Source organism: Myripristis murdjan, chromosome 22 (genome assembly GCF_902150065.1).
Source record: "Myripristis murdjan chromosome 22, fMyrMur1.1, whole genome shotgun sequence".
Lineage (NCBI taxonomy): Eukaryota > Metazoa > Chordata > Actinopteri > Holocentriformes > Holocentridae > Myripristis > Myripristis murdjan.
Window position 1 is genome coordinate 9920446 of NC_044001.1, and position 10644 is coordinate 9931089.

Consider the following 10644-nt stretch of genomic DNA (forward strand, 5'->3'; position numbering starts at 1 on the left):
TTCTGAAAGTGAAAAATTAAAGTGAGGTAAAAAGCACAAAAACAAACATACAAACAAGAAAAGTAAGCTCAGTCATCCCTTATTACCTTGCAAACCCTGCCAATACTGCCCTCCAGTGGACGTATCACATAACTTGTAGGAGGTACTGAGCATAATTAGACACAGGTTTTGCTCCCAAAAACAAAACAATAATAAAAAAAATGCTTTAATTCAAGGTATTTGTCTTAATTCTGGAAATATACACATGATACTGCTCTCATACAGCATGGAAAGGTACACACTTGCCTTAGCAGAGAAGAAAAAAGTTACCTCGCTGTATTCATTAACCCTTTTCCAATGAGAATGCAAATTATTGCTCAATGTCTAAGGAGATTTTTGTTCCTTTTTTTTTTATTTTATTTTTTTTATGATTCATCACTACATTGAGCAATTCTGCACTCCGGCTGGGTTAAAGAAATACCAGGATTTAACTTACCTGCAGCTGCTATTGACAAGAAAAGGGCTGAAGTAGAGTGCAACAGGCTGCGTCACAAAAGGGATCTACATTCTGGATAGTCGGGACAGAAATTACTTGATGAACGAAGCTGTCAAATGAATTCCAAAAAAGCAGGTAACCTCTGACCCAGATTTGCTTGCGAGGGAGGGTCTAACCTCCCGGGACAGTGATGATCACTATCAGTGCAGAGACATCAGCACATAAAGGAAAAGGTGGGGGGAAAAAAAAGACACAATCACACATTTACAATCAGAAAAAAAAAAAGAAAAATAAATAAAACTGTTCATTTCACCACAGCTATGTCACATTCATGTCTTTTAAGCCACCACACATCTGGATTGTTCAACATTGTTTAGTTCACTGAGCTACTATATGGAGTATAAAAACATTGTCGTATTGTCAGTTCCTGAAAATACTAGTGGGACCAGCCTATTGTTCAAGTGCTCACATTCCTGAGAGACAAACAGCTGCTTTCTATAGTGACGTCAGAGGGAGCGTGAAAACTCGGGCCAGCTTCTCTGTGTCTTTTGTCAGAATTGGCATTACAACAGCTCAAGACCAAATAAACGCGGGAAAATGTGCAGGGCTACGGTAAAGGTGAATGTCTCTGTTTGATATGATGCTTCCAATGTTAATATCGAGAACAGTGATTAGTGGCAGTTTAGCTATGTGCAAAGGATTTTTTCTTTTTTTTTTTTCTTTCTTTCTTTCTCCGCTTTAACTCTTTATCTACTTGTACATGAATGAACTACTGGTTTGACGCAGTGTATTTCCTGTATTAATATGTAGAGAGTGTAAGCTGAGTATGAGATCATGATCATTCGGGGCTGCATAACCTACAGTATGCCATCTCTGGGCAAAGTGACTTCCGTAACGTCTCCACCAATGGCGGCGTGGGCCTGTGGAGGGAAAGCTCACAGAGAAGTGCGCTCCTTTCTCATCCTAAGGATTTTTGCGTCGGAAGGTAAAAACGAGGGTCGTTTGGCACATCCAGCCTTCGTCAGTGAATGAATTGTTTTTAGGAGGGGGAAAGAGTTAAAGGTAATATCTTTCTTATTCCTTGTTTGGCAGTGGTGAAGTGGCAGGTGGCCAAGGCAACACTTCCAAAAAGTGCTACAGCTCAAGTCAATGAATCAGCTTGAGCCACAGCAGAATACAGCACTTATACTGTCAACTGCAGCATACATTGGACTAGTCCTCACATAGCTGAAATTGGCTATATAACCCTCAACGTATCCCAAGGTTTTCTGTTTTTTTTTTTTTGACACTGTACACATTGCTATGAATATGGCCAGAAATGTGCTCACCAGTGCTCTACGTGAACATGCATATTAAATAAACAATACTATCTAGAAACAGGATAGTGAGTGATATAAAGTGGCTTTGGAAGGAAGAGCGAGAGAGAGGAGGGCTTTGCTGTGTGGAGGGGGGGGAGAATCGTCTGAGGGCGTCAGGGTGGACAGAGACGGCAAAATATATAACTGTGAGTCAGGCTCAAGGAAACCGGCGGCGGCGCAGTCCAATTACTGTCAAGAAGAGGGAGAGCCGCTCTTGCTGTTGTCACGGAGATGAGGGGCGGGGCCTGTCCAGGCACGGTAGACCAATAGCAGGCTGAGCCCTAGTGCCCATGTGCGAACCGGAGACAGGAAAAAGGCCACGGGGCCGTAGGTCTCCAGGAGGAAGTAGCAGGAGTAGGCCTGCCAGGTGAGCAGCAGCAGCATGGAGAAGTGGACCACCAGAGTCCGCCAGCGGCAGCCTGGCCGCAGGAAGTGGGATCGGAAGGTGTTGCCGCGGCAACGGTGATGGAGGCTCCAGCAGAGGTAACAAGTGAGGGGCATGTTGAAGAATACCAGCTGGTAGGGAGAGCAAGTAGGTAAGGAGTGAGGAGCAAGTAATTTTTTTTTTTTTTTTTTTACAGTTAAATAAGATAAATGGGTAACACTTCATTTATTTTATTTCATTTTCTGGAATATCATAAAAACTTAATACTGCCTTCACATGTTCAACTTGAATGTAGCTTAGTTGCATTGGAGTCCTACAGGAAAACCATCAACTTCAACCATGAAAGCAGTCTCCAACATTATTTGGAATATTCAGACTGTGTTTGTAAATGTCAAAGTAAAAGTAAAAGTTTAGATTTTCAGTAAATTTTGATGTAATTTGGGCGTCATTTCAGAGAAATTTCCAGTGTATTGCTTGCTAATTATCACACACTTATCATGAATTTTGTGGCCCACTAAAATGAAGTGCTGTGGATAATTGCACCTCTGAGAATCTAAAGGAGCAGTTCACCCAAAATAGAAAAAGGGAATATTTTCCCATTTTCCCACTTGGTGCAATCTATCCATCCAGGCAGTTTCTGTGTGATGTGGCGAAGTTTTTGGTAAAAGTTTTGATGGGAGCTATTTCCTGCCAAAGAACACCAGCAAACTGTGTCTATCTGCTTCTAATTCACACACACTGGGGGCGGACAGATGCAGGTTGCCAATGTTCTTCAGCAGGAAATAGTTCCCAGCAAAACCCTTTAGTCCCAAGGGCTGTTGATTATGCCAGGCATCCGTGTTGTTCTTTTTTGGAAAGAGCTGTTGCTATTGACTTTTTCCACGTGCAATTTTTTTGACAGTACTAGACAGTACTAATCCAGTCCCACTGCACTGGAGTGTCGGGACACATTAACTATCTGGAGGGATAGATTTGTTTCCAACTGTGCTTTTAAGTTAAGATGACACTGTAATGATCACAATCACAATCACAGCTTATATACCGTATGCAGACATGCTGAAAACCTCTTACTTGAACAACTCCAACAACGTAAGTGAGACTGCCTTCCAGGAAGTGTCCATCGATGAACACCCCGAAGGCAAAACAGGCACCGTTGTGGCCGTCTATCAGCTCTCCTATGAACCACGGACCTGCAGGAGGACGAGGGAAACCGACACAGGCTGATTTTAACAAGTAGGATTTTTAAGATAGCAGACCATTTATTTAGGAAAGAAAACGACTTTAACTACTTTTTAGATTAATATTTCAAAACTTATAACATATTAGTATCATAAATGACTACACAAACTTCTGATCCAACAAGACCACAAACACATATTACTACAATATTTCAGGATCTTTACAGGAATACTTCAGCGTTTTGGGCAAAACAACTTTTTTTTACGACTTACCCAGACTGAGACAAGATGTTTGATACCATTATCACCATTATGCTTTGGTTCCAATGGATATCATTTCGTGTTAGCTTAGCATAAAGACTTGAAGTCTATGGGACTCATTAGCCTAGCACCGTCAAAGTGAAAAAATACACTTTGACAGCAACTCTGAAGCTGTCTTATGCACAGAGTGTATCGTGTGTATTTGAAAACTGGAGTATTCCTTTAATATAATACTTATGGTATAATATTTCATAATAATCACAGATGCTGTCAAGTTTGGTGCATCGTGAGCTCAAGGCAGATTAAGACGCAGTTGTTCACCCACCTAAGGCAGTGTACACGTTGAACAGCAGAAGAGAGTAGTAGAAGGCGTCCATTTTACTGACCAGGTGGAGCGACATGCACGCTTGAGAGGAGAGCCCTGTGGATGCTGGAGGAGCGCATGAGTGAATAAGAACGAATAATTCTCAGAAGTTAAATAATTACACGCACATCACAGAAGACTTATAGCAAGCCGCACTGACTTGGAATCTGCATGGGCTGGCTCAAGACCCTGCAGCTTTTGGTTTACCTATTGACAGACTATTGTGCAGACTGCGAGTGTAACATCTGTTTAATTGTAATGTAAATGTAAATAAAATTAGATGTGTGAAAATTGTTTGAAGAGAGGTGTGTGTGTGTGACAGCTGACCTCTGCCAGAGGGAACACGCAGGAACCTAAAGAGCAGCAGCATGCCGACATTCAGCAGCATCATGATCACAAAGGCCACCCGGCCCAGGATGTAGTGGTCTGTGAGGAGGATGAAGGACTGCACGAAGCTGAAGCTGGGAGTCAGGTCCTCCTCTAGAGTGAACTGCTGCTCCCGCACTGTCGACCGGCCTGCCGCGTCCTGAACACACACACACACACACACAGAGGCAAGGATGATAAAGTCAGCAGAAAGTGAACTACACAAAAGTCATTAATTTTACCATAAATAATGAATCACTGCGCACAAAAAGTCTTCAGCCACACTTCCCTACTCTCTCATTCTTCCCATTTTCATTTTTATTTTTTTTTTACATTTTTTTGCATCCTGATCAAATGGTTCATTCCCAATTTGGCACACCAAACCAAAAGGAATACATAGCTGTGCACAGGACATGTAATGCAATTATTGGGTCATTAGTTTTCTGTGAGATTAACAGCGGATTCGATAAATGAGACAAATGGTCGCATCGAGGCTTGCACATGGATTTCTTCAGCTCAGGTCTTTATTGATAGGAGGAGCTGAACACCCCTTCTTCCTGTGGCTTGTAAACCCTTTATGTGACTCCGAAATCACAAATGAACAACACCAACAAAGCCTAATGAGCACAAACAAATTATTTTCAAAGTCTCAGCAAATCTATCTCTGTAAGAGGAAGAAGAACGAATGTCATGCCCACCTCCACTTTAACCCTGATGGTGTGCAGTCCACTGAGGTAGAGAGAGGGGTCCCAATGCACCACGTAGAGCGGGCCTCCGGCAGAGTGGCCCTTCCCTAACGATTCACCATCTACACTCACGTGCACCGCTGTGATCGGAGCCTCAGAGAAGGCCAAGATCCTTTGAAGACAAAAGAGGAAAAAAACAAAACAAAGCACGTTAGAATATCTACAATCTGATCAAGAAAATGCTATCATGTGTTTGTTTTTAATCTATTTTTATGGCACGGCGCTTTGTGATGGATGTAGTTGAAGAAAATCAGGTTATAAACGGGACATGAGAAGAATAAGAAGACTGGTAATCTATGCTCAGTAAAAGTGTGTGTTCAGCACAGAGTGATGTGGAGGTGAGGGTTTTATGGTGCGGGACAACACACACACACACAGCACAGACACCTGATGTGGGTTGATCTCCGTATTCGACCCAGCGGCTCCACCCCGGGGTGCAGGTACTGCGCCTCCTTGGGGTTGGTGATGAGAACTGCGGGCCACTGCTCAAACCTCAGGTCGGCGAAACTCAACAGGTCATGATCGAAGGCAAGAACTCTGTACCTGGAAAACGAAACGTCAACTAGCATTATGTACTGCTGGCCAATATGTGTGTGTTTGCGAGTAAAGAGAAAATACAAAGAGAGACAGTAGAAATTAGACGAAAGAGAGAATGCTGGAAAGCGAGAGAAAGATCTGGCCTTACCTGCGGTTGTCCATCCAGTCGCCCAGCTCCAGCTCCAGGGTGCCCTGTGGGTGTCGGCTGTGCAGGACGGGCATCAGGCCGCCCAGCGTGTGCAGGTGGCCACAGAGATAGGCAACAGCAGCGCTAAACACATAGAAAACAGGCCAAGTATCCAAAATTAAGGAGTTGATTATATTATCCTGGTAATGACAGTGTGTTCATTAAATAGCTTGCCTATCAGACTCCATTGATGGCTCTGTTTAGTGTGTGAGTTGGCAGTGCGGTGTATCACAGCTGGATCCAGCAGTTTATTGTAAAATATGAATCCTCCAGTATGCATTTTTATTACGTTTTGATTACCAAATTTGTCGATTTCTTATAACAAATATGTATTTTGCGTATAAAAAAATGATCAGCCAATATTTCACTGTCTGAAATTTTGACTGTTGATACTGGTATCTGCCTCAAAAATCCAACGTCATTCAGGCTATAATTCTGATGGCCAAAAAAGAAAAAAAAAGGGAATATGGCCATCAAGCCATAACAAGGATGTGCATCAGACCATCAGTCCTCAACATAAGATTAAAATCTGTTGCCAGTCAAATGCTAGAAACTTAGTTGGTGTATTTAACTACACTAACAGCTTTTTTGGCAAGTTATCATTTTGAAGTTGTATTCTGACAAATCCAGCTTACTGGTAAAAAAAAAAAAAAAAAAAAATGATCAAGCAAAAGCAAGGGAAAGGAAGGAAGTTTTGGACAATGGCCAGAAAAAAGTGAAGTTAGTTCCCAAGCCGGTTTGTGAAAGCTGGCCCAGGATCCCACACCCACTTGACTGTTACCTCATCAGCTCGCGAACTCCCGGAGAGGGGGAGATGATCGTGGAGGTGGTGTAGTGGCCAAACCAGACGGACTGGTTGCTTTTCAGACTCTCGGCTCTGAACGTGGCCAGCAGGTTCATTTGAGTCTGTAAGGTTTTGGTAGAGGAACACAGGTTGACAGGAAGTTAAAATGTATAACATTCATTCACCATTTCATTGTGTATCACTATATATTCTGGAGTTAACACTACAAAACTGTATATGTTTATACAACCCCAATTTACTCCTTTGCTTATTATATATTCCATTTTCTCTGCTATATCCTATTACAGTTGGCTCATTCAACAGCTCAGGTTCCCTACAAGGGAAAGTTTCATTAAATCACAAAGCTTTTGTCTACTCTCATAACAATAAGTCTAAGCAAAAAAATCATGTTTGGTGTTCATCCAGGGGATGAACCAGAACCAAGTGGATAAATTAATAATCGTTTTCTAAAGGTTTTCTGCTTTGTGAACCTTGTCACTATTCAATTTAATAAATTTCACCTGGATTTTCTGGGTGACACCGTGAGCGCAGAAGCTACTAGACGTGCATACCTGATTGAGAATACCAAAGAAATTGTACGGCCTCTTGGGTCCTGGCGTGAGGGTGGCATCTGCGCAGATGAAGGAGTAGTTGCCAAATGGAGTTTTGTGAACATAGTGGAAAGAACCCACTTTCTGATTAGCTGAGTACTTCCTAAAGGGAAATGTGATAAGTCAACGTAAGCAATAAGACACGGTTGCGACTGGGATAGAGCCAGTAGCTACTATCCTAATAGAACCCTGGGGTAATTGAATGCATGAATAAACGAATGACGAATGTGTGGGAGAGCGATCTAACGGAGGATGACCACAACATTAAGAAAATTAACAAGACAAAGAATCAGTCAGCGTTATGAGCAGCATCAATAGCACATAAAACATAATTTGTGTCAAAAGACAGGAGAGACAGTCTGTCCGGGTAGACCGTAGTTCTATTCTGGGCCACAGATAGCTCAGACAGCTTGGATTAATGTCAATAAATAGGTCTGTTACTACTCATGTTTCTCAGGCAGGCAACCAACCCACTACAGAGGAGAGACGTCTTGATTGACTTTATCACACTCAGCTTGCTGCTACTTCGAAGCGGCTGATATGCAGGAGCAGACTCTGATATCACACTGTATGGCATTTCAATCTGTGCATTGATCACATGTCTGCGATACTGACCTGTAGTAGTTGTTGATGCTGTCCAGCGAAAATATGTTGAAGGCATCTATAGGAGGAAATGAAATAATTATGACACGGAGGGGCACGTTCAAGCAGCCGAGGATCAACAGCAGGGCAGCGACTGATGACTGATATGAGCTTCACTGTGTATGACCAGCCACTATAATGTCTCACGGAGAATCTCCCATGGGACAGCACATGTTTAACTCCGGGAACACAGATCCTCTTGTTATCGAACCGAGTCTGTCATTACCGGAAGACAGAAAAACTGATGAACTGACAGGACATCGATCGACAACGGCGAGCGACAATAGTGGAATAGCTGTCAGAGAAACTGCGGATTCAGTGGCATATTTATTTATTTTGGACAGTTGCAATGTGGGGATATCTTATTTCACATCTAATAGCTCACGATCAAATAACAGAGGGGAAAGCTGCAAGGAGGAGGAGGAGGCTGACTTCCTGCGATGCTACAATACACCACAGTTAATGGGTTCTTTCCATACGCTAATAGACTTTCTACTCTCAGATGTTTCGGCGCAGCCCCAGCCAGTCTGGGAACATTACGCCTGGTGCGGATGCCAAGTGCTGTGGCGGTAGTAGTCACCATGATTTCCACGGATGTCGATCCACCTCGTGCGCTCCATCACACGAGACCTCTTCAGGATGTTGTGGTAGGCCTGCCACTCCACCTCATGCTGAAGAGAGCCCACCTTACTCTCCGTCTTAGCATCCGTCAGATCCCCTGCATGTGCGGAAAAGCAGATATTGAGATTTCAGAGAGCATCAGCGAGCAAAGTAAGAGAAACACGGCTTTGGCTGCAGGGAGTTGATGGCCCCACCCTCTTAGCAAGACCACATGCAGCCAAAGTGATGACTTAAAATGGTTTTCCGAATCAAGTCAACAAGTGCATTACCTGTTGCGAGCACTAGAGCCGGTTTGATGGAAGTGATGGTATCAGTGCAGAACTTTTCAAAATCTGGAATGCGTCTCGGGTCACGAAATCGGCTAATATGGATGTCAGACACCTTGAGGCACACATAAAAAGCAGAATCACAGTTGATCAGCAAGTTTTTTTTTTTTTTTTTAACTTGTATAATGCCAGTATTCATACAAAGAGAGACATTAGAAACACACAGATCTGGCTGGTCTGCAGTCTTTCCACTAGAGGCAATATGTTGCAACAGAGTTCAAAGTCTGACTACTACTTATAGTCCCTCTCAACCACCTTTTTTTTTTTCTTGACACTGACAGCTGGTTGGTCAGTGACCCCATTCAGTCAGTCAGTCAGTCAGCAGTTCAGTGGAAGCCCACCACACCTGCAACACAACCAATACTCAAGCGATGATTAAAGCCCATAGCAAGGTCAGGCAATGTCTGCTGAAGACACAGCGACTGCATACGGACTCTAGTCACCTGACACAAGTTGACACATTAAATCGAGAACCAGCTAGCCAGAAGGGCAGAGTAACACCTCACCTGTATAAACCAGAATATGTTATTCAGCTCCCCGCCGGGGAATGGTGGCAAACTCCCCTTGGCTTCAGCTTCATCTCCATCTCCATCTCCATCTCCGTCGCCGGTGTTGGGGCGTTGGACGTTTCGTTTGGGGTGCCAAGCCGTGTCATAGCTTTCCAGCACCCAGGAGGTGATGCACGCCAGGGCCAGTCCAAGGATAACCAGCGCACCGAACAGCTTCAGCATCCTCCTGTAGTGGCGAGAGAGCGGGCTAGCTGCTGCTGCTGTCCCGTACAGAAAAGGCTAGCAACACCGACACTAACTACGCTAAGGGCACGGAGCACAAGTCACTAGCATGAACTACGGCTCTAGCTGGAGAGTTAACTACATGACTAGGAGCTAAGGCTCAGACCGTAGCTGGCGCTTCCATCGCGGCCATGAGAGATGCATTGAGGTGCGATCTTCATTCACAGATCCGTCCAGAGGCGGAGGAGGAGGAGGAGGTGGAGGAGGAGGAGGAGGAGGTAGCTGCTAGCCTGCTAGCTACCAACACTAACCGGTTGGATGTGGAGACGTCATCAGCTCATCTGAGAGAGGCAGGAAGTTATGAGCTCCCACTCGGACAGCATTTCCGTTTCCAGTATTTTATAAAATTAACATACAAGCTAATCTAAGCCAGTTATAATATTCATTGACAAAATAAATCACTTTGAGGAAAAAAGGCTAAAGTTATTTGTGCTTTTTTTTTTTTTTTTTTTTTTTTTTTTTTGAAATGCCTAAAGTTGGACTCATTCCTAAATCACTGAGTACAGTTACTGCCTTTGTCTTACCTCTTGTCAAAACTGTCAATCCAAAACACCGTGGCATGTGATTAATAAGTAATAAATAATTGAATAGACATGCACAATTGTTTCCTAGACCACAAAATGGCAACAATAGATAGATAGATAGATAGATAGATAGATAGATAGATAGATACTTTATTCATCCCGCGGGAAATTCGCAGTTTTTCAGCAGTATCCACAGATTACAGATTAAATAAAATAATAATAAAAAAAAGATTAAAAAAAAAAAATCATATTCATTAATTATTCTAAATTGTTCAAACACTTTCATTCTATCAGCAATAAAACATTCATCACAAACACTCCAAGCTTTATTCTGATGTAGGAATAAAGACAAGAAGTATTCATAGGCTTAAACATTATTCACTTGATAGAGCTCGTGCAATGCGAGTTGACTTTATTGCTGTTTGTTGCTTACGAAACACCATTAAAATCCTATTAAATAAAATAATAAAAATGTGCAAATTTACAGA

The 10644-nt window shown here is 42.9% G+C and overlaps 1 protein-coding gene across 1 annotated transcript; it reads right to left on the bottom strand.

Annotated features, from left to right (window-relative positions):
- Positions 1-189: 189 nt before the first annotated feature.
- Positions 190-9896, bottom strand: tmem62 (transmembrane protein 62). Its single transcript, XM_030045172.1, has 14 exons — positions 9739-9896; positions 9348-9576; positions 8785-8896; positions 8475-8612; positions 7868-7913; positions 7214-7355; positions 6639-6763; positions 5819-5941; positions 5521-5676; positions 5086-5245; positions 4349-4547; positions 3983-4087; positions 3290-3408; positions 190-2349 (listed from the first exon to the last, which is right to left on the bottom strand). The coding sequence occupies exons 1-14, from the start codon at positions 9774-9776 to the stop codon at positions 2026-2028; spliced, it is 2016 nt and encodes a 671-aa protein (XP_029901032.1). The 5' UTR covers positions 9777-9896; the 3' UTR covers positions 190-2025.
- Between the last annotated feature and the right edge of the window lie 748 nt (positions 9897-10644).